This window comes from Pteropus medius, unplaced genomic scaffold (assembly GCF_902729225.1).
Source record: "Pteropus medius unplaced genomic scaffold, Ma_sr-lr_union100, whole genome shotgun sequence".
Lineage (NCBI taxonomy): Eukaryota > Metazoa > Chordata > Mammalia > Chiroptera > Pteropodidae > Pteropus > Pteropus medius.
The window spans coordinates 20,218,030-20,241,684 of NW_024349802.1; the positions used below are offsets into that span (position 1 = coordinate 20,218,030).

Sequence of the window (23,655 nt, forward strand, 5' to 3'; positions counted from 1 at the left end):
AAATAAGCATCTTGGCCGCCTCATAGGGCTGGTGTGAAGGAAGAGCAGGGTACCACTGTGAAGTTACTTCAGAAACTGTGAAGTGCTCTATGACAGGTAGTGACTGCCACTTTGCAACCCACGCAACTTCCCTGAACACAGTTGTTCTCTCTGTAGCTTATCTCCATGGAAGCCCCTGTCCAGGAGGGTCTACGGAGTTCCAGTTTACACTAGAATGACCAGCACCCAGATGTAACAGAGAAAAGCCTGAATCCTCTCACTAGAATCTCTGCAAAGTGACTCATGTAATTGCTCTGTGTAAGTATTCTTCGCCTTTATTGTACACCCACACATTCTGATGCTATAGTCTCCTGTGGAATGCGGGGAAACGGGGAAGGGGGCCCATTTTCAATGCCTAGGGTTTAAGAGACCATCCATTCTGCTTGTAAAGGCAAACTGGGACTGCCAAATGTCCGAGTCAAGGCACCTGCCAATCATTCCAGACACTCCCATTTATCTTTCTGTTATTCTTCCCATTGTAAGGCGGCGGGGTGGGGGGGGGAGACTTTTTTTTCACCTTTAAAACTCCAACGAGGGATTTCTAGGGTCTTCCCCTGGAGAATTAGTTGTAGGAATAATTGGGCCAGTGGCGTGCAGGAGAAATATCCAGCACAGCCAGTACACTCCTAGAAAAAGTGACCTAGATCAAGCAGCGGGTGGATGGAGGACCGTTGCCGGGACCCCCTGCCACCTACTGACTTACAGCTGAACCCACATTCCCAGGAGCATCTGCTTGCGGAGGGGGGGTGTTGGGGGAGGGGCAGAGAGCTGAGAAAGGCTGGGGGTGGGATGAAGGGGCCGAGCCGGGTTGTCACTTTCAGGACCAAGCTCCCTGTATCACACCCCCTCACCCACCCACCCGTGGGCCCCGCACCCAGGAAGGAGGATAAATAAGGTGAGGACGGAGAGTCAGGGAGTGACAGGGAGAGGAGGTCAGCAGTGGAACTCTGGGCTGGCTCGGTGGGTATGAGCACAGAGCCTGCCGCCTGTGCGAGTGTGAGGGGGAGAGCGAGAGCAAGGGAGGGAGAGAGAGGCAGGCTGCGCGAGGAGAGGCGAGGCGAGGCGAGGCGAGCGGAGCCAGCGCTCCGGCTAGCATGAGGACGGCTTCTCTTTCCCGTGCACAGTTAATCTGGCTGTCAGTTGGTGTTAACGCTGCAGTTTAAGTGCTCGGATTCCAAGGGAAACAGACAAACCTCGCGGAAGGAAGCAAGCGAGCAAGCAAGCAAGGAAAGGCAGGAGGAAAAGAACCGGCAGAACAGAGAGAGGAATAAAGGGAAGGGGGAGAAACGCTAAATCTATGATTGGACCTGGGCTTCTTTTTCGCCAATGCAAAAAGGAATATGCAGCACATTTTCGCCTTCTTCTGCACCGGTTTTCTAGGCGCGGTAGTAGGTGCCAATTTCCCCAACAATATCCAGATCGGTGAGTGACAGGGGCAGCCTGGGGAGGGACTCTCTGGGTCTGGCCAGGTTTTATGGGGGTGGGTGGTCTGTGTCCCCCCACCCCCACTACGGGGCTGTGCTTGGCCATCAAATGCTGTGTGGGGATGGGAGAAAGACTTGGGCCACAGCACGAGGAGGGGGGCTTCTCTTGCTCAGATGAGGAGCAGAAGGGAAGTGCGTGCACACACACACACACACACACACACACACACACACACACACACCCACTCACATTCTAGGCATGAGCTCGTGAAATGGAGGAACCAGTGCTTTGGAGGAAAAAAAAAATCAGGCTGTAGCAAAGAAAGAGATGGTGGGTGTTCAAGTAGTTAACTCCATTGCTTGGTAAATGGTGCCCGATTCGTGTACTTACATAAACATGCGTGGTGTGTGTATTTAGGAGTGTGATTATGTATTAAATATGCACATATATACTTGAGAGAGGCAGCGATTTCTCAGCTCGGGGAGGTCTCATTAAAGAGACCCTCTAAAATAAGGAGTGAAGGGTGCTGGGTTTATTGCAGCCACTGAAACGATGCCAAGAGGCCCTGCTCCGAGTCAAGGGGGCTCTCGCTCCCGCTCTGGACCCCTCTCTGCTGTCTGCCATGCAGGGCTGGTGGTCCCTGCTCCTGGGATCCTGGAACTTCCTAGCCTACCTTTTCTCCATTCCTTCATTCACCCTCTCCTCTTAGGTTTTGTGTGCACAGACATTGTCTACCTCTCTCACACACACAAACATACACATAGACACACGTTCCTCTCCCCTCCTCTTAGCTTCCCCCAGCACTGGGCTCCATCCTCCCAACTTGGAGCCAGGTGTCAACATGCTGCATGCCTTTTTGTTCCCCATTTCCCCTTCCTGGTCGTCACAGGACCCCCACCGTCCCTGTATTCATGGGGCAGCCAACAGACATTGCTCCTCCTAATGATAATGGGCGGAAGCAAAACCAACAGGAGCAATGACACCGATAACAAAGCGTGTCCACAGGGGCTCGGGGTTTCCGTGTGGCCGGCATCCCAGGGCTGTCTGTGACCCGGAATCGAGAAAGCTGCTTTGCTTGGAGTCATGTTGGTTGATCTGGGTTCTCTTTTCTCTCCCCCGATAGGGACCTAGTTCCACTAGGGAAAGGTCTCATTATGGGTCGTTTGTGTTCTTCGCGTGAGCGTGTGTTTGTGGGGAGATGTGGTGGTGCAGGTGGTATTTTGTTGGGCACACGTGTGCTGCAGTATTGGTCTCTTTCGGCCTCTCCGGTGGGCTGGCTCCAAGGACGGTTGGAATAGCCATGGAGTAAGTTGCTTTGTTTCCTGACACCTGTTAAGCTACATTCTGAAGTGTGACTGTGGGTGTGTGTTAGTGCCTTACACGCAAAACAAAACTTCCTGCGGAGACACTTCCCTTATAGCCCAGCCTGTAGCTGCCTACCTCCCCACCCCCACCCCCTCTTTCATTCATTGCAGGGGTGGAGGAAGGGGACTGGGAAGTGTTTGGGGTGTGGCCATCTGGCGGGGAGGGGGGAGCATTGGACTCAAGAAGAGTGTTTTTACTCTTTAAAATGGAGGCATGTGAACATGTGTAAATCACTGCTCTTATGTGTAGCACTGTTGATGTTGGTACTTAAGTACTGCCGATACTTTGCTGACTGGAAATGTTTGGCTTCAGATATGTGGACTTGCTTTCTCCCAAGTGTATTTGTGTGTGTCGCCATGAGTATGAATGCATAGGGCTGTATATGATGTGTTTGCTCATGTATCTCTGCAGAGTTTTCATCATATGCTGCTCCAACTTGCTTGTTCAACTGATATGACCATTGTTTTGTTTTCAAATAAAGGGCTGAAACATTAAATTGTAGAAGAGATGTTGAAAATATCACTGCAAGCAGATAGTATTTGATTCTCCTCGTACGATCTCTAAGAAAAGCTTTATAAACCATTTATCGGTTTTTAAAAACAAGCACGTACCCACTGTACAAGAAGTTAGAAGTGCATGATATTGGGACTATGATTCCTGGTGGATCTGAGATAAACTTCTATGTAAACAGTCATTATAATTCAGCCTCTGGAAATAGCTGATTTAACTCACAGAAATGTATTTTAATTCATTTACATGTCCACAGTAAATGCAAAAGTAAGCCATGTACTTTTGAAGCCGAAGCCCCAATGGGCACTTTTGTTGTGCTTTTTACTAAAATAGAATGCTCATATCCTTTTGACATTCTTAAGTCTCCACATCTCTGAAGCCCAAGATTCTACCATGCAAATACACACCATGGCAATCCCTTATGTAACAAGTCATCTCTAGGTAGCTGGGATCATGAGTGTGAAAGAAGCAGCAAAACACTGTTTGCAGAAAATCAAGAGTTTTCAGAGGAAATGAATAATAAACCTTAGGGGTGACAGGATAGTTAAATTGCACGCAGGTCTTGGCAGGCCAAAGACCAAAAGTGTCAAAGCAAACGATTATAGTGTTGGAGAAGCCCACAGGGTCCCATAATTAGATTTCACTATGCAACATTTATTAGCACTGCTTCCTGTAAGGCTCTGTGGTGAGAAATGGGTTCGATATAGGGAAAATTAGACACAGTGAGGGTTTACGTGTGTGCAAGAGCATAGGCCACCTAGGTGGTTTGCACAAGGGAGAAAGAAGAGAAATTCCGTAGCTCTTCTGTTTTCTCTGACCTGAGCTGAGTTGAGGGGTGAACAATCAAATATTTGGGTAGAGTGATGGGTCACATAAAAGCTCCTCTGTAGAAGTTTAAGCCTCTGTGTCTAGTTGCATCTATTGGAACTCTCATTCTCACTGCTAAGGGCTGTAACTAGTAAGTTTGGCATGGGAATAGGCGGGAGAAAAGGGCCCTCTGTGGTGGGCTGATGAGGAATAACCCTGTCTCTAGCCCAGATACCATGTTGCATTTTCTTTCCTCATAGGGGGATTATTTCCAAACCAGCAGTCACAGGAACATGCCGCATTTAGATTTGCTTTGTCGCAACTCACAGAGCCCCCGAAGCTCCTCCCCCAAATTGATATTGTGAACATCAGCGACAGCTTTGAGATGACCTATAGATGTAAGTAATTACTTCTATTTTTGAGATTTCTTTCTGCAATCGACCAATGAGAGGAAGGCCTGTGGGTAGGTGTTGGTGTTGCAAAAACGACTTGAGTTGTCATTTGTCTTTGTAAGAGAAAGCCCTCCAAGAAAAATGCCCAGGGCCTTTTGAGTGATTCCATCAGTTGGTATTTTAAATCCTGCAATGCTTCATGGAATTGGTTTGCTTTTTCACTGTCAGCTAACTTTAAATGTCAGCACAATGACTACTTGGGTTGACTGTGTTTCCTCTACCTCGCAGAGGTTTTCTGGTTCAGTTGCAAGTTTTACACATAGGAAACTTCTGAGAGACATAGAATTAAAGGTTCTGACTTGAAGAATGTGATCGAAAATGCATAAGCCTTTTCCTGTCCACAAGTTAAAAAAGGAGAAAATGTCTCTATGGCATATTAAGAAAGGATATGTGAGAAGTCGTATATCCACTTTCTCATTTGGGGAAATGACCAATAATTATTTAAAAATCGGTGCCATGATTATTTCCCAAATGCTTTGAAACAACGGATTGCTTAAGACACATTTGTAGCATAAAACAGAACAGAGGTGACCTCAAGAAGATGGGAGGGAAAATTTTCTGACATCTGAACTTGAATGCATTATAAAGTGTGGGCAACAAACACCATCCTCAGTTTTTCTGACGAGGACTGAAAAGAAAACTGTATGGTTGTGTGATTGCCATTTTATGACAGATGAAAACATAAAAATTAATCAGTGGAGACATTTCCCCTCCTGGGATTAAGCTCAAGGAGGAAATTATAGCCTGGAAGTGTGAGCTGAATGGGCAAGAACAGTTTGAGACCCGAAACTGAATTAAATTGGCACCATAGGTTTTGCGTGTGACTGTAGACTTGGTGACTTCTGCTGAGCTGTGGATGTTAGAAGTCACAGACCATATTTCCTTGATCTCTTGCCCACATTTCCTCATGGCAGACTCACAATGATTTGAACTGAACGTGCTTTGGAGGCTCAAAATGAGAATGCAGAATTCTCCCTATCCCTAAAACCACTTATAATGTAATATATATAGGAATTCCAGTAGTTACAATTATACCAGATTCCATTTATTGAGCACTTACTGTGTGTCAGGAACTATCAGCTTTTTATAGACAGTTATAGTAACAGTCATTACCATTTATCAAGCATCTATTATGGCCTCTGCAATGTACTAATTGCTTTTCATGTGTTAGCTCATTTAATCCTCACAGGAGCCCTGCAGAGCACTGTTATCTTTTAGAGATGAAGAAACTGTATATCTTGCCCAAGTTCATCCAGGAAGTAAATGGTGTTCTTCTGATCCTAAGATCCATGTTCCCAGGCACTGTGATCAATACACCAATCCCATGGTAACCTAATCAGTTGCTTCCAAGAAGCAAAAGGGAGTTTTCTGGGTTTTGTAAGGCAGTGGTCTGATAAAGCACTTAAGAAGAAAATAGTGCTCTAAATTGTAGCTGTAATTTTGCACAGGAGTGACCCATTGAACAATCAAAATAGCAATTCTGCATTTTGGTAATACTGAAGTTGAAAATATTGTCAACTGTGTTATTCACTATCCTTAAAAAAAAAAAAAAAAGCCGAAGTTTAATTGTTGAGTTGTTTTTCTGTGAAACCATCTCCCTGGAAAGCTAGAATAATATTGAATAAGTATTTGTTTATCATATAACCTCCCATTCCTTTCTATATGGCTTAGAGTAGGGTATTTGGGTGGATCTGGGTATGGGCATCAATGTATCTAAAAGCCACCTGAGATTACACTTAATCTTTTACATACATATGTATATACTAATTTATTTCCTGGGGAAAGGCTCCATAGCTTGTTGTACTCCAGAGCTTTTGTCATACTCTCAGAAGGGTCCATTACTCAAGAAAGATTACTTGCTTAGGGAGTCAAGAATAGATGGCTGGCATGTGTTCACTCGTACTGCTGAGAACTGTCCACAGCAGAATTTAGTGGAAAGAGATGTTAACTGTTATCCCACTGTCAAAATGTTGACTAACAGGACAAGATAATATAACAAAAATAAGAAGAAATGTTCTGAGGCAAAAGGTGATGCTTCTGTATTGTTATTGTAACAGCCTAAGATTTGATCTCTAGTAGGGTTGTTGGCCATTTATTGGGGAGATTGAAATATGATATAGGTGATACTATCCATTGTGGTTGGCGAACCTGCAATGAATGAATCTGGGTTCTTGAACTTGATTCCTGCTATATACCAGTGTACAGGTTTCTGTGAATTTGGTTATTCTTTAAATGTTTCCTCAGTGCAATCAACTGAGATGAACGTTAGAAAAACAGAGATGATAAAAGGCCCTTGCTATCAAGTAGCTTGCAACCCAGTGGGAGATGCTGCTGAGGGGATTGTCTGAGAAGCAATAATGTTATCTTGTGCTTAGACCTTTAGTTCCTCTTCATTAGCTCCAAGATCAGAGAGGGTACTGGGCAATTTGGATGGTAATGGTAGCATTATAATGCCTGACCTGCCTGGAATATTCTCTGTTAATTTCTGTATGAGGCTAGGAGCCCTCTGGGGCTGTGTTCATGTGGTCCATTGGTCTGGGAAAACATACGTCTGTCCCAATTTGAATTGAGTTAAAAATGTCAAAAGGAGTAGAGAAGTTTTAGGTAAGATGTGTTAATTAATCATTTATGGAAAAACAAGAAAAACATCTTATTCAGATTTAATTTCAGGTGCTTTTTTGAAATCTGGTCTAGAGTTACCTTAAATTAACTGGCCCAGTCCTACCTCCGTAAGTAACCAAATATTTGAGGGATTTTTCATAATTTTTGCAGTCATTTGATATTTCCTTATATATTTTGCTATTCATTATCCCTCCACCAGAGGGTGGAGAAGGGAAGGGAGAAGCAGTGTAACAGGAACTATTTCTATTAGATGTGTTAGCTATAGGGGTTTAAAAAGGAGTGGTAGTTATAGGGTAGGGGATGCAAAAGATATAGAAGAGGATAATTGCTAATACCACTGGCCAAAATGAGAGTTTGGTGTCTTCTTTGCATTCAACCTTTCTTACTTTTCTTGTCTGCCAACATTAAGGGATAAAGTCATTGAGTCAGCAACCAAATGTGTTGGGATCTCCCCCGAGCTCTCTTGCAAGCCTACAGAGGCAGGGGTCGAGAAGAGTGCTCACAGAGATGGTAGTTACTTACCAGCTCTTCAGCTTATCTTGGTGCCTTTATGTTTAAGTATAAATAAAGGGACAAGTGAATTACTAATTGGACTTTCTATTAGCAGGCTGAAGAGCACTGGTACAACTTAATTCTTATCTTTTCATGCATTTGTCAATCCATTCATTCAGCCAAATACATGTTAAATGCCTACTTTATGCCAAGAACTGTGCCAGGCTCTAGGAATATAATAGGCAATGAAGAAAATATAGCCTTTCCTTGTGGGGGTTACAGTTTAGCCCAGAGGTCCTAAAACTTCAGTGCACATAAAATTCACCCAGGGAGCTTATTTAAAGCAAGACTCAGAGACAGACTCTAGACTTCCTGAATCAGACTATTCAAGAGAGATTCTGTAGTCATTAGTATGCGGATCAAACTTTGAGAAACTCTTCAATCTAAAACCTGTTCCATTCCCTTGGCAAGCATTTCTGAGCCCTTAACCAAGCCCAAGCATGGCATTAAGCACTAGAAATGTAGACCAAAGAAAGACATATTCCCTGACCTGGAAGACCTTATCCCTAGTAAGGCTGACCGTCCAGTAAAGAGAAAATCAAACTGCAGTGGTGCATGTGCTACAGCAGCCGTTTGTAGGAGTGTTAGAGATGACTTGGGGAGCAAGGTTGGCCTTTCAGAGAGTGGTGGTTGAACTGAGTTGCAATGATAAAGAGAAGATTTCCAAGAGGAAACACCGAGGGGGCTGGAAAGGGATGAGGGAAGTGTGTTCCAGGCAGAGGGAATGGCATGTGCAAAGGTAAAGAGGACATTTTACCTGTTCTCTCCCTACTCTAACCCTCTTTGGCACTTCATGAATGGGCCATTCACTTAAGGTTTATCAATTACTGCAAAAGGGGTCACCAGATGGCCAGTTTTAATACAGTGTTTAAGATACTGCCTGCTCCATCCCCAAGACACTTTTAATACAGTGTTTAAGAATTATGAAATTTCACATCAAAATTTCAGTATTTTAGCTCTCTTTGAAATTTCAAAAGATCTGGCAATACTAGACCCCAGGTCTATGTAATCGTGATTGGCTAGGATAGAGCAGGGAGTATCTATCTCATCTAGATGGTTTCTTTCCCAACCAGCCCCCTTCTCTCATTTTCTTTACCTGCCTGGCTCCTGAAAGCATTTAATTGTTAAGCCCCAGTTGATTTATCCTACAGTGTTGCCTGTGTTGTGTGTTTATAAGTCAACTCTACCAACAGAATGTGAACTGCTGTCCAGAAAGAACATGTATATCTATTGTTTGGTGTTGCTGAGAACACCTGTCACAGGTCTATTCCCCTAACACAATTAACAGATGTCTCCAGGCATCAGGGAATCACACAGCATAAGGATGCCGAGAGCCTTAATAGCAATCAGGAGGAGGGTAGTGCGCCTAATTATAGTGGATCTCTCTCTGTTGTATACCCACTTAAGAAGCCAAGGGGCATTCTAACAAGACTTTAGGCATCAGCAACAGACAAATGTCCTCTTAGCTCTTGCCTGAGCATCCTCATCATTTTTAGAATTGTAAACAAATAGTCTATAGACTTGTTTTTCTTGACCTGCACAGCGCTTTTCCAATTTTGGCATAAAATCTAGATTTCAGGCTTCTCTGAAAAAGTGTAGGGCACCAGGCAACCCTGGACCTATTTGTCTAGAGCTGAAAAGTGCTGCCCTCTTCAAGTACAAGGCATAAACTCTCAAATTACCAAAATCCCTGCCACTCTCTATTGTACATGTGACCAATGTAACAAAATTATGTTGCCAACCTGCTTATACTTGATTTATATCTTTCAGCATCTGTCATTTCATTATTTCATTCTAATATCATCTACTCTTCAATCTGTTCCAAATAGTTGAGAACACAAAAGATGTGTAACTCCTGTTCTCAAAAAATTAGTCTGTATATAGGAATAAAAAGCATGAAGGGCTGGTGGTGGGGTAAACAAAGATTATTTTGAAGACCTACTATGTGCCAGATTCTTCCCATAGGTTGTCTTATTTAAGTCTTACGGCAATCTTAAAAGTTTATTATCCCCCATTTTATAGACGATGCTGCTGCAATTGAGAGAGATAAGTGTCTTCTCAATATTCTGCAGCGAATAAGAGTCTGAGCTAGTATTTGGAGCCAGCCTTGGGGTTTCCTAAACTCCTAGCTTTCCTAAGCTTTCACCCTTTCAAGACATATACTTTATGGACACACACACGAAAGTGAAAGACAGGAAAAGAGCCCTACAAAAGAAGTGTCCCAGTAAAGTTTATGATTCAGGATTAAGAGCTAAGACTTCTGAGACAGAAGCTATAGGGCTGTAGGCAAAGAAGACTTCTTGAGAGAGATGGAATTGGAGCAGACATTGAAGGGTGGAGCAGATTCTAGTAATTAAGCGAGAGGAAGGTATTTTAAGAGGATAAAGTTATAATATTTCTCTTTCCCTACTTTCAACCACTATAGCACATGTTTGTTTGGCGAAGGGAGAGAGTTCAGTTTGTCCTCTGCATCCACTGCGTTCTCAGATGTTTGCATTTTTCTAGTTGATGTTACAATCTGATTGTGGCTCCTTCATTTTTACCTATGCTCTTACCTTGAGACATGTGAGCTTCGACTTGTGTCTCTGGTTGGCTCTTGGTTCTTATTATAATATTGATGATCATAAGCTTTTTTGTGTGCAGAAAAGTATGTGTTAACATTGCTTCCTCTGACTAGTTGGAAGACTTTTGTTGACTTGGGAGAGATTACTGTCCTCTCAGATGCTCAAGTAAAGTATAGGAATTTGGGAAATTGTTAAGATTCATAGATTTGTTCATTCAGAGAATTTTTATTATGACCCTTTATGGAGCATATGTATCATTACTGCCCATTCCATCCCCTTGCAGACAGCATTCATTGATTACAGAATGCTTTCCCACTGAATCTCGACATGGTCTTAAATTTCCTCTCACCATAGCATTCCAGGCAGTTACTACAAATCGGTCAGAGGTGAAGTTCATGCAAGAGATAAAATCCATTTGCCTTTATAAGACATTACACTAGGAATTGAGGATAATAAAATGTATTAGGCATTGATTGTCCCTTAAGGGGCTCAGGTTCTTATAGAAGAAATAGACACCAAAAAACCCTCAGATAACAAAGGCTCTCTCTCTTCTCTCTCTCTCTCTCTCTCTTCTCACACACACACACACACACACACACACACACGCACACACACACACGCACACGCACAACACATCACACACATTGACACGAGGGAAAGGAAACCAGACCAGGTTTTATAAAGCAAAGACATTTGAACTGAATTTAGAAAGGCAGGTAGGATGTAGACTGGAAGACATATACACACACACACCCCAAGTTTGATGCAGTACAAAGTATATTGATTTGGATATGAAAAAAATAGGCTGAAATGCTGATCTATTTTCTTAAAATCATTCATGTGTGACATTGGAGAAAGACCCCCATGCACACACACAACCCAATGCTTATTTATAAATGAAGCTCCTATAATCTCTAAGAGTCTTTCTAGGGCTGTATTTCTGTAGTGAGACTCTATGGAAAACTCGAGGGATGAACAATTCAGAGAAGAAGCTCTTGTACCAGCATTTGATTAGAGAAAGGATCACTAAACAAATTGAGAATCTAAGGAACGCTCCGAACCTTCCCCCACCACCAAAATGCTCATCTTATAAATGTGGGGGCATTAAGTCTACCGTGGGCCTTGGGTGCATTCATTCAATATTCAGCAAATATTTATGGAGTGCTTACTATTGTGAACAATAACAGAAAGCAGCCCTGTTGTCCGGGAGCTTACCCGCTAGTGCTATTAGTCGAATAATCATGCAAATGAGTGTGTCATTATAGGTCGTGATAAAGATGTGAAAGAAGTGCCATGATTCAATGAAGGCGTATTACAAAGGAACAGGCTCTGGGCAGAGGAATGAGTAGGCGTTTGAGCTGAGACCTGAAGGCTTTTGGTGATGTGGTGCTGGGAACAGGAGAAGTAGTCTAGAAGCTTCCTGGGCAGAGGCCTGGTGGTGGTGAAAATGGGTTGGTGGACTCTGTTATGGAGTTTGACCTTTAGCCCAAGATCTGTGGGAAACCCACTGAAGGGTTTTAAGCTGAAAAGTGCCATGTTCATGTTTCCATTTTCTCACCAGGAATCAGATGTGCCAGAGCACTTTGCCATATTCACATTCCCTGGAGACTTTCTGCTAATGGAGCAATGACCTTTGTCCCTTTACTCCTGTCTCCAGTTTAGGATGGAGTCCGGAAGATGGGCAGAGGGATGGGGGCAGATGTTGGGGGGTGTGAAAGCTGATGACTGGGTATAGGGGTGAGCTGTTGTGTGTGGCTCCGTGGCGTGCCCACGGATGTGCTCATGAAGATTGAAAGCTAATGCAGCACGGGGCCTGGAAATCTGGGGAAGCATGTGTCCATGTGGAGGCAGGGAATCATCCAGAGTCCCTGGTAATTTCATCAACAAGGAAGGCCACACTACACTGAATCTTATTCTCCAGACAAACCAGACAACTCATTGGTCCTCAAATTCATGCTGCTGCTTCCTCCACTTGTACCAAAAACTGCTCCTCCCACAGTCACCTGTCGAGATTCTGTCCCTCTGGGCAGTTTCAGCTCTTATATCATCTTTCCAGTAAGCCTTTCTTGGTTTCCCATATTCATACTCCCTTTGCCCCTCAGCTCTTGGTAGCCATGGTTACACTTAGCCCTGGACCCTTTTTAGTCACCTGGACCCTTGTCTTATCTGCCCAAATGGATGAAGCAACTTGGTGGCAAGTGGCCTCATTTTCTTTAGCTTCTCATTAAAATCTTCACCCTTAATAGTGTACAGTGGTGCTAGTTGAATGAATGAATGGATAGATGAGTGAGTGAATGAGTGAATGAATGAATAGCTGTATATCATGTAACAGCGATGACAATAAGCCTGAAATCTTGCTGTTTATGGAGCAGTGCTTCGGTATCGTGAGTTTTGAGAATTCCAGCAGGCTGCATTGTCAGTTCCTGTGGAAGCCTAGTAAACTCCCTAGTATACTTTTCACTGCATTGAACTGTGTGGCTGGAAAATAATGGGAGTGAAAACTAGTCGTAAGTCAAATCAAAAGCTCATTCCAGCTCCTTCTGGGCTATTGTCGGTAATGGTCCTAAATGAGATAAAAAGCTCCATTTTCTAAATAAAGAATTTTTGGTCCAAGGCTTGGTTCTGCCATTGCTGCCTTGCATGGCTTGTGCAAGTCAGATCTCCTTTTTCGAAACTTGGTTTCTTTCAAATGAAAGTAATTTTATATCAATGATGTGTGGTTATTATGAGAAGAAGGAAATGGTAGTTAATTTCAAAACGACTTTCCACCCAATACAGTGCCGTGAGGTACGTCCTGTTATTCTCTTTTCACAGACGAGGAAACTGAGCTCTCAGAGGGAGTGGGAGGAGGTGGTGGTGTGTGTTTCTGGTTGCATCCCTAGACATCATCCAGCTGGGAGGGCTTTCTTCATTCCGTTCACTGCCGTGTCTGCCCGCCGCGCTGTGGGTCCAGTAGCTTCCCTCCCATGGCAGCAGCCCTCCTCCCCCCTGGTGTCAGCACTCACTGCTTCTGTCGCACAGCCGTCTGCACTGTCAAGTGGCCTGCGGTACTCTGTGCTAGCTGCAGTCAAGGCATGCGGAGTGCTGAGGCCACTGGAAATCCCTTTCCACCCTTGACTGCTTGTGTGACCGGTGTGTCACAGCTCGCAGTCCAGAGAGCAGTAGGGAATCCCGAGGTCATGGGAGGTCCAGCTCTCAGAGGATGCAGGTAAAATTGGGGCTAATGAGGCAGTTGTAGGCTAGTGAAATTGACACCCGATGGTTATGCCTGTCTCTGGTGTTCATTATGGAGAATCACTAGGATGGAAATGAACTTTTTGAGAATAATATTCATTATGTGTACAAAAGTGATATGTGTATTATAGAAAACTGTGGGGACATGGACACTAAACGAAATGAAGTTTGTGCAATTATAGTACTAAGTGTAAACTTCCCATTTTTTTCTGACCATATCAATTTAGAAATTAAGAAAAGATTTATATTATTGTCTTAAAAATAACATTTACTTATTATAATAAACATGTTACTTTGATTATTATACATTTATTTTTGATGTCTTCGTAAAAGCCTATTGTATATATGTACCCTAATTTATTTAATCTGTCTCCTTTGATTGAATATATAATTTATTTCCAAAATTTTTCTTAAAAGTAATTCCATGATGATCATCCCAATAAAAGTTTAATCATTTGTATACTATTCTGATTTAAAAGTATTATAGCCCAGTAGGACAATATCCAATGAAATTGAATAGAATACTTAGTGTGTACAAAAATTGAAATAATTTATTCAATGTCAGCTTTGACATTGACTTGCTGTATGACCTTGAGAAATCTTTGTGTCCAGTTTAATTTCCAGATGTATGATATGGGGTTATAACATCAGAATCTTAGGGATATTAAAATAGGCAAACACAATTATTTAAATGAAAAAGTTTGAAAAATCACAAGTGCTGGGCAAGTACAGGATAATATAATTAACTAGGCTTCTTATCTATTAACATGAATGCACCATAAGTACAATGTGACTAATTAATCCTTAGTGTTTTTCCTATGAGGGTGGTCATTATCTATGAATGAATCTATTTTGTGAGCGGGAAAAATTGAAATCTTAAGAATGCTAAGTTTACCCTGAGTCCAGATATGCAGCAACACTAAATCTGAAAGCATTTCTTTTTAATTGTGACTCAGTCTACAAGATTGGACTAAATATGTGGGCCAGACAGGGTCTTTGGCTTAAGAAATAATTGCTTATAGGGACAAAAGGGCAACCCCATTTGGGCAGTGAGCAGTCAGGATTCTTTTGGTGGCAAGTGATAGAAACCCAATTAACTGGATAATTTCAACTCCAGGTACAGCTAGATTCAGGGCTTGAATGATATCAAAACTAAGATATACATGTGAGATTTTCAGGCTTAGCTTTTCTCTAAATTGTCTTTACTCTCAGGCATATATATGTCACATGTAAGATCCCAGCACAGCCAGCCTTCACTTGCCCATCTCAAAGTCCAATGGAAAGGAATTTTCTCTTTTCCCCTCAGTTCCACAAAAGTCCTGGGCCTGATGTCACTGAATAAAAATCAGGACACATGCTTATTTCTAAACATAAAACGGTGGCCAAAATATTGTCATTTTTTGGTTGGTCTAGGCCTAGTCACGTGATCATTCTTAGAGGCTGGGGTAGTGAGAAGGACCAAATGGATTGTTGGTTTCATAGATAATGACCACAAGCCCATCTAAACTACATAGACATGGGGTAAGAACAGTTCCCCCAAAGGAAATCGGGATGCTATTATCAAAAGAATGGATATTAAATGCTCAGTAGGCAAAAAAAAATTACAAATATCCTCCCAGGGCACATGTCTTCCAAAGGGAAAATTCAGAGAGGCTGGAGTTAGATCGAGGGTCAACATGCTAATGCAGAGAAGAGCAACCGATAAGAGAAGAGCCCACAAGGGATTCTAGTGCTAAGGGAAGATCAGAGGTCAGTGTGGTCAAAGCGTTTAAACTTCAGGCAGACTGATGTTAGTCAAAGTATGAGAAGGCTGATAGTCCCTGGCCAGCCAGGAGCCAACCTGTGTTTCTGGAACAGTTTTAGCACCTGTGCAGTGTGGCTTGAAGGTTGTCCCTTCAAACCACTCTTGACAGAATGTTGGGGCTATCAGCACTAAGATATCTGGTTATTCTGAGGCACCTAAACACTCTCCCAGTGACCAGATATTTTCTTCTATGCTCAGACACTCAAGCTATTGTGCACAAATTCTTAAACAGTCCCAGTTGGAAACCTTGGCTGCAAATCTACAAATCCCACACCACCAGATGGTAAGTTCTTCTAATTGGTTCCATCCCTTCTAGTTTTTGGCAGGAACAAAACCTTTGCTATGCCTCAAGAGGGGGGACAGAGAGAGCCAGGATCAGACAAAGGAGATTTTAACCTCTGTTAAATAGGCAGAGACCTTAAGTTAGTTTCTGTCCAAGGAGAACAGGGCAGGATGGTTCTTTCACGCTAGGTCATGGATTCAAGGTGGACTGAAATTCGAAAACTAATACTGATGAGATGCAGGATTGTAATGACTAGAAAAGCGTTTAGCTAGAAAGGTCAACTGATCTGAGAGAGGGTATTTATTTATTACTCATTGAAGTCTATGGGGCATTGTGGTAGTTGAGATTGTTATTTGGTAATTTTTCATCTCTTCCCCAAATTCCTTGAGAAGATGATATCTCTCCCTGATCCATTAATGTTATGTTCGGTCATGTGACTTTCTATGGCAACTGGAATATTATTAGGCATGTTTCAAGCACAGGCCATGCCCCAGAGAGTCTGCTGGTCCCAGAAAAAGAGAAATACAGAGGTACCACAGTCAACTCATGGACTAAAGTCTGAAAGAGAGATGTCCCAGCTAACCTGAAGACCTGTGAGCATGACACTAAATGCACATTGTTATATACCACTGAGTTTGGGGATGGTTTGTTGTAGAACAATATCTGACTAATACGAGTGACCGCTGCATGTTTTGCACTTTGCTAGGCACTGAGGGAACTCTGGGCATGATAGATATGATTCTGGTCTCCATGTAGCATATATTCTATAGGGAAATAGACAATAAACATGCTTACAAATAAAAAAAAATTATAGAGATCATTACTAGGGTCATAAAGAAAATAGGATGTTGTGACAAATCATTGTGGTAGAAAAGAATACCTACTTTAGATTGAGTGATCAAAGAAGGCCTCTCTTAGAAGGTAACTTTTGAGCTCAAATATGAAAGTTGGAAAAGAGCCAGGCAGGAGTAAAATCCCCTGCAGAATGTGAAAAACCAGCCATATGGGCAAGTTAGATTGAGAATCTCGGTCTAGGCAGGGGAGGACAAGGGGCCCTGAAAAAATTCCTTGCAAATTGGGTCATTCCATTGTCCTAAGGCAGATGCTGGCATCTCTCCACCATGTTGTTTGTATAAGTCAAGGGCTGACAAAGATGCATTTGCTGCCAAGGCAAGACAGCCACAAGACGTGGAAGACATTGAGCATAGCAGAGGCAGAGGAGAAAGCTTCCTAGGGCATCCCTAACAGAGAGAGGATGAAATTGGCTATCCTTCCATCTTGGCTACAGAATAGTCAAGAATTGTTGCTGTTGCTTCTAAGGATGGCAAAAGGGGTGTGTGTGTGTGTGTGTGCGCGCGCATATAATCATTTTTTCATAGAGGAAGGAAATGGACTACATAGTTTATAGATCCCATTCCAAGTCTGTGATTCTGAGATTTGAATTATGTGAAAAGGAAATGTTAAATCGGAGAACTTCATCTTCACTCTGTGCCAAACTCCATTTGTTAATTGCAGTGGTTAATTAGGGCAGAGTCTCTCTCGAGCAAGCAAGATCAGCTTCAGCCATCCCTAACCAATCTGGTAAAGCCCATGGTGGTGTCACAGCTACAAGGGAAGACAGACACCTAATGCAAGCCTTCAATTTCATCTGTACTCCAAACACTGAAAAACAGGAGTGCCAAGTCATGGAAAGCTCATAAGTGTCCATGTGGAGTCTACAATCCAGGTAATTTATTAGCTTTGGGAAAATTACTTTAAGATGCCCTTACTACCTCTTCCTCCTTACTCCAAGGTTATTCTGAATACCTTCAAATATGGTTTCTGCTCTTACTATTCTAATGAATCAGTTCCTTTAGGGCTGCAATGGATTTCTCATCAGCAAATCCAGCTGTATTATGTTTGTGTTTCTTTTAGCCTAAGACCTATGAGAATCTTCACACCTCTCCCCTAAGAATCCTTAGCTTTGTGACATTATCTTCTCCCCCACCATCATGACTGGGGCTCTCTATGATTCATTCTGCTCTTTTTCTCCCCAATGTCTACCCTTTCCCCAAGATACTGGCCTCTACATTTTCAGGTTCAACATATCAAAAACAGAACTTGGCATCTTTCCTGCCAAACCCATTGCTCTTTCCTTATTTTATTTCTGTTGAATCACTCAGGCTCAGTATGTCAGTGTCTGGTTTGCCTCCTGAGATTCCATCAACCTCTCCATCCAATACATGTAATGTGTTGATTTTACCACCACTGTGACTCTTGAATCTGTCCCCATTTTTCTTCATTTTAAACTGGATTATGGCTTTAGCTTACTGACTAGTCTCTCCACGCTATAAGCCACTTGCCACACAGCAGGTAAACCAATTTCTTGAAGACTATTCCTAATCATGAAATTTCTATCTTAAAAACTGCCGACAGTGGTTCTTCATCTTGTTTTAAGTGCAAACTCAGCCCAGAATATGAGTCTTTCCATAATGTGGTCTCAGTCTTCCTTTCGAGACTTAGATAATACTGTACCCTCTACGTCCCAGGTGAGGTCGGCTACTCTGTGTTGCCACAAACATGCCTCTTGACCTCTCACTGCTTTGCTTTTGTACTTGTTTCTGCTTCCACTTGGCATCATCCTCACCACCAACTGCTAGCAATTTATTCAGTCGACTAGTATTTACTATGTACCCCCTCTTTATTAGACCCTGGGAATATAGCAGGGAACAAAATCAACAAGGTCCCTACACTCTTAGGCTATATATTTTGCTGAACAAATAAATAAATATAACGATTTCAAATAGTTGTTAAATGCTACCAATACAGCCAGATAGAGTCATGGAACAGAGAGTAGGCTAGAGAATTGCTTTAAATGGGTGGTCGGCATAGGCTTTGCTGAAGAGGTGATATTCTACCTTAGCCTTGTTATGACCAACAGAATGTTCTGCAATGATGGAACATTCTCCCTGTGGCTGGCATGACTGAGAAACTAAATCTTTAATGTTATTCCATTAATTCATTTAAGTTGAAACAGTCACATGTGGATAATGGCTACCATATTAGACAGCATAGATCTAAACTCTAGAATCTTTTCAATCAAAAAGGATAGCAATATAAAAGCTTTAAAGTGAGAAAGAGCTTTCATATTCCAAGAACAAGGAGGCTTGTGGGGCTAATGCATACTGAAGAAAGAGTTAGGTGGAATATTTTTTAGGCCACAATAAGGAACTGAGATTGATTTTAAATACAGTAAAAATTACTAATGGGGTTTAAGTTTGGGAGTGGTTAATCTGATTTACAGTTGCATCTTAAAAGATCACTATGGTTCCTCTGTGGAGAAGAGGAAAGTGATTAATTGATATGAAAACAGTGTGTATTGGTCAGTTATTGCTGCTTAACAAATAACATCAAAATCTTAGTGGTTTATACAAACACTTTTTTTTTTTTTACTCATACCTACACATTGACTGTGGTTCGCCTGTTCTGGGTGGGATTAGGCTGACTCCAGGAGAGTTTAGGTCTGCTCTTGCATCTTTGTGTTGGGAGTGATGGTGAAGGAACAACAGCTATGAAAAACCTGCTATTCTCAAGAGGCTAAGCTTTGTCATGCAAATATATGTAAAGTCTCTTTTTAGTCATGTCTTCTAATATTCCACTGGCTCAAGTGAGGCATATGACCAAACCTGACACTCATGGAGTAGAGAAATATATTCTGCCCTCTAAGGCGGATTATCACATCACATAGCAAAGGGCATAAATGTATAATTCTACACCAGTAACTCCATGCACAACAGGGGGGACTCAGGAAGACCAGCTTAGAGGCTCCTGCAATAGTCTTCATGATAGCTTATGGTGGCTTGGACCAAGGTGACAGCAGAGGAGAAAGAAGAGGTGTATTCATGGTTGTAACAACAAGACTTAGTGATGGATTGAATGTAGAGCATTGAGATAAAAAAACCAGACCTACTAGTTTCCAAGGTGCTTCTCAGACATTACCATTGTTCAATGAAACTGTTTCTTATTCCTTACATTATAACTAAACTCTTCTTCCTTTATTTTCCTAGCGTCCTTTTTTTATACTGCTTCCATTGGCCCTTTTGATTTTCTACCTTTTATATGTAGGAAAAGGTCATATCTATTCTCAGGACCCTGAGCTCTTTGAGAGTGAGAAAACAAGATTATTTGTATTTGCAACCCAAAGCCTTAGGGCATATTTCCAATGTAGCATAATGGTTAATAGCAAGAATTTTGGAGATGCTTTTCTAATTTTGAATCCTGTGTAATTTTTACAAGTGACTTAACCTCTCAAAGCCTTGGTTTCTTATTTTGTAAAGTGGCAGTAATAATATACTCCTCTTAGTTGTTGTCAGGATCGAAAGATAAACTTGGAAAGTGCCTAGCATAACATAGCATAGCATAAGGCCTGGCATAGTAAGTGCCCGATAAATGGGAGCTATTATTATTTGTTCAATTTAATTGTTTGTGATGACAAGCTTCTTTGTCAATGCCCTCCAGAGTCTTCATCAGAAAATTCAATGTTTTTGTTGAACTGAGGGGTATGAAGAAAAAAATGCTCTGGATGGGATTTTATAATTTAGTTAGAAAATATCTAGATCTAAAGCTTCTTTGATCTGAAAATGACAGCAACAACAAAACCCCCGAATAGAGCCACTTTGCTACTTGTTTTCTTTTACCATCTGCCAACATGATTCCTTTTAGTACTTCAGGTCCTACACGGAGTCAGCTGCCTTAAAATAATACAACAAAATAAAATTTAAATCTGGTCCTATACTTATTTGGGAATAAGACAAAATGCTTTAACTAAATATATAGCTAGTTGCTACTGGAGTGAAATATAGGGCAATGTTGACTAAAACGTTTGAGAAATAAAGTGTTCTGGGAAAGTGAGTTTTGGGATAAAACAGGATTAATAAGAACTTGACTTTAAACATGTGCGACTGAGACAGTTTCTGAAACACACTCGTCTGCTCTCCCGCCTTAGTAAGATGACTATGTTGGTCCTCGTTTGATAGCGCCTTGATCGCAAGCATCCGATTAGTCCAGGGGGCATTGTAAACATGGGTCGTTCCGACTATAGATGAAAAAGGGTAAACTAGCCAAAAAAGAGATCATGAAGGAGGTGGAGAGTTGGTGAAGATTTGGATAGAGGGTTCTGGGGAGCCCTGGAAGACACTTTTGAAAGTGGACTTTTTTGACTTAGAGAAGGCTTTGAAGGCCAGGAAAGGGTATTTCTGGGACAGAATAATGAAGTTGCATAGCTGATATATTCTAAAGGTCCTCTTTATACATGGAAAAAGATTGTTTTGTTTAGCAGTTACTGAATAATCCTCCACTAGAATAAAGTTGCCTGATGTCAAATGACACAGAAAAATCCACATTTCTACCTGCTGGCCACCAAAGGGTTAGTTCTTATAGGGCTTTAGGAATCCGTCTAGTCTATGATCCTCCTTAGAACTCTGATGTTTTGAGGCCGTTGACAGGTTTTCCTTGGGGGTTGGAGTAATGAGGGAAGGTAGCACGGCCACCAATTTAGTAGTGCTGGATGAAACAAAGTAGAAGGTTCTATTTCTCGGGACTTGAAAGTCCTTTGATATGCTAGTGTGTTGTGTTCATTTCTCAGAGGAAGGCAGAGTATGTATTTTCCTAATTTAATAGTTCCTCTTTCTACTGAATTACCTATTAGTGCCTGTGGGACTCCATGTCCAGTCTGATCCTCTGCTTTACATCCAGTGACACTAAGGCCAGACTGCACAAAGGACTTTGTCTGCAGTGAGTTAGTCGCCAGGTCATAATTCTAACACAGGGCTTCTGACCACCAAGCAGACCTCATTCCACTCTTCCTGGCTCCCTATCAATTTTTGAAATCGGTCCTCCAAACAGTTTTACCCAGAACAAGGAATCGCCGGTGATTTCAGAAAGAACTGGCAGGCTCCAGAGAAGTACTTGCCAAATTGGCCCGGGCCAGCCTTGCTGCCGGGCTCCCTTTTCTCCCCTCGGCAGAGTGACTTCTGGGTAACCCACATTTAGATGTCCATCCAGGAATAACAGCCAGCCTCTGTACTACCGTTTAAAGAAGAAAAAAAAAAAATCCCTGAGTCTGTTCTAAAATGAGGCAAGTGAAATAAATTATTTTTAATGCAGTATGTAAAGTTAATATCAAAAATAAAAAAGCCAAGTTGCATAGAGAGGCTGAGTTGAATCTGACATACAGTGGGGAAGCTGGCAATATTGGGCATGGGGGATCAGCAGTGGCTTTGAGACAGCATGATTCATTTCGCTCCAGGCCTCTATCTGACAAAACCAAATCTATTCTTACAGATATTATAAAGAAATCTGGTGACAAAGTCCACTCTACCTTGGGTAATTGGACTTTGAACTTCACAGGCAGGTTACAGAAATAGTGGCACCTTACTTGTAGACTGTTCAGATGGTCCAAGAACTGGAGAGCGTTTCTACTGAGGAATGGAGGGAAGCTCTGGGAAGAACAGTCTTGGATGATGTATGGCTCAGTCTCCACCCCCAAACATCTAAACAGCCATCATTGGAAAGGATTTTATGGATTTTCTGTGGTTTAGGAGGCCAAACAAAGACCAAGGAATGGGAGTTTCAGCTTGACAGATCTTGGCTCGTTACAGCAGGGCCCACGCTAAGAGCGTGGACTGGTTAGGTTAGCATGGAGAGGGTTCCCTTTACCTAGTTCTGAGCCTCTCCTAACCAGCATGACCATTGGAAACGTGGCCCTTTTACAGAAGTGCCACCTCTACCCTGAAGACCCAGTGCCTGCAGCACCACAGTGATAAAGTCATCCACTGGTTTTGAAGTTGGCCTCTCCAGCATCCCTGACCAATAAAGGCACATATTTGTGGGCATAACACTAATTCCATGAACTGGTACTGTGGACTGAATTGAGTCCCTCCAATATTCATACATGGAATCCCTAACCCCCAGTGTGATGGCATTTGGAGATGGAGACTTTGAAAGAAAATTAAGTTTAAATCAGGTCGTAAGGGTAGAGCCTTCCCGGTGAGATTAGTAGTGCCCTTTAAGAAGAGCTACTAGAGAGTGCTCTCTCTTTCATCCTCTCTCTCTCTCTTTCTCTCTCTCTCTCTCTCTCTCTCTGTTTCTCTACACATACGCACACACGTGAGCATGCACACACACACACACACACACAAGGCCATGTGAGCACACAGTGAAGTGGCAGCCATCTGCAAGCCAGCACGAGGGCTCCCATCGGAGCCCAATCGTGCTGACACCCTGTTCTCAGACTTTCAGCCTCCGGAACTGTGAGAAAATTAATTTCTGTTGTCTAAGCCACCCAGTCTATGCTGTTTTGTTATGGAAGCTGAAGCTGACTAATACAACTGGTAGTTGAAGTGTTTGCTCCATAATAAGTGAAAATACTTAGATCGTGGGTAGAAAGCAAATAGAAGCTTATGCAAAAGGATGGGGGGCGTACATTTAGGAACTAGAGGGAGTCCTGTAGACTAGACCTAGGATTTGACAGTTCTGCTGAGGGCTGGCCCTGTGCCCAAACTCTTCTCATTTCTCTTCGTTTCACTAGACCAAGAAAATATGCACATCTGTTATCCACAAATACTCTGAATTCCCCCACCAACGCAGATCCCCAGGAAAACCTAACTCAAGCAGAACAGTGGAGGAGATTCACAAGATAGTTGGTGTTTCTCAGGAGGATGGCTAATTCTTTTTCTGACACTCTCTATCTTGGTCTCTTAATCTGTCCCTAGTGAGTGAGCCACAGCATAGTCTAGGGGAAAGATGGAAACAGGACAATGGGCTTCATTAAGCCTTAATTCTGATTAACTATGTTGATCTTGGGCCACTCACAGATCCTCTCTTTAATTCACTTCTCCTCTATGACCCTGGCTACTCTCACAGCCTCAGTTTCCCCATGTATCCCCATTTAATAAAGACCATAAGAGTAATGACTATGAACCCAGACCTTGGTGTCAAACATCCATGAATACTACATCT

At 42.4% G+C, this 23,655-nt stretch overlaps 1 protein-coding gene across 6 annotated transcripts in view; it reads left to right on the plus strand.

Moving 5' to 3' along the window:
• Positions 1-940: 940 nt before the first annotated feature.
• Positions 941-23,655, plus strand: part of GRIA1 (glutamate ionotropic receptor AMPA type subunit 1) — a 279,509-nt gene continuing 256,794 nt past the window's right edge. For all 6 annotated transcript variants that reach the window (XM_039836660.1, XM_039836661.1, XM_039836664.1 and 3 more), the window contains exons 1-2: positions 941-1,461; positions 4,407-4,544. In XM_039836660.1, coding sequence (XP_039692594.1) covers positions 1,380-1,461; positions 4,407-4,544 — 220 coding nt within the window. In that variant the 5' untranslated portion in view covers positions 941-1,379. The remainder of the gene's footprint in view (positions 1,462-4,406; positions 4,545-23,655) is intronic.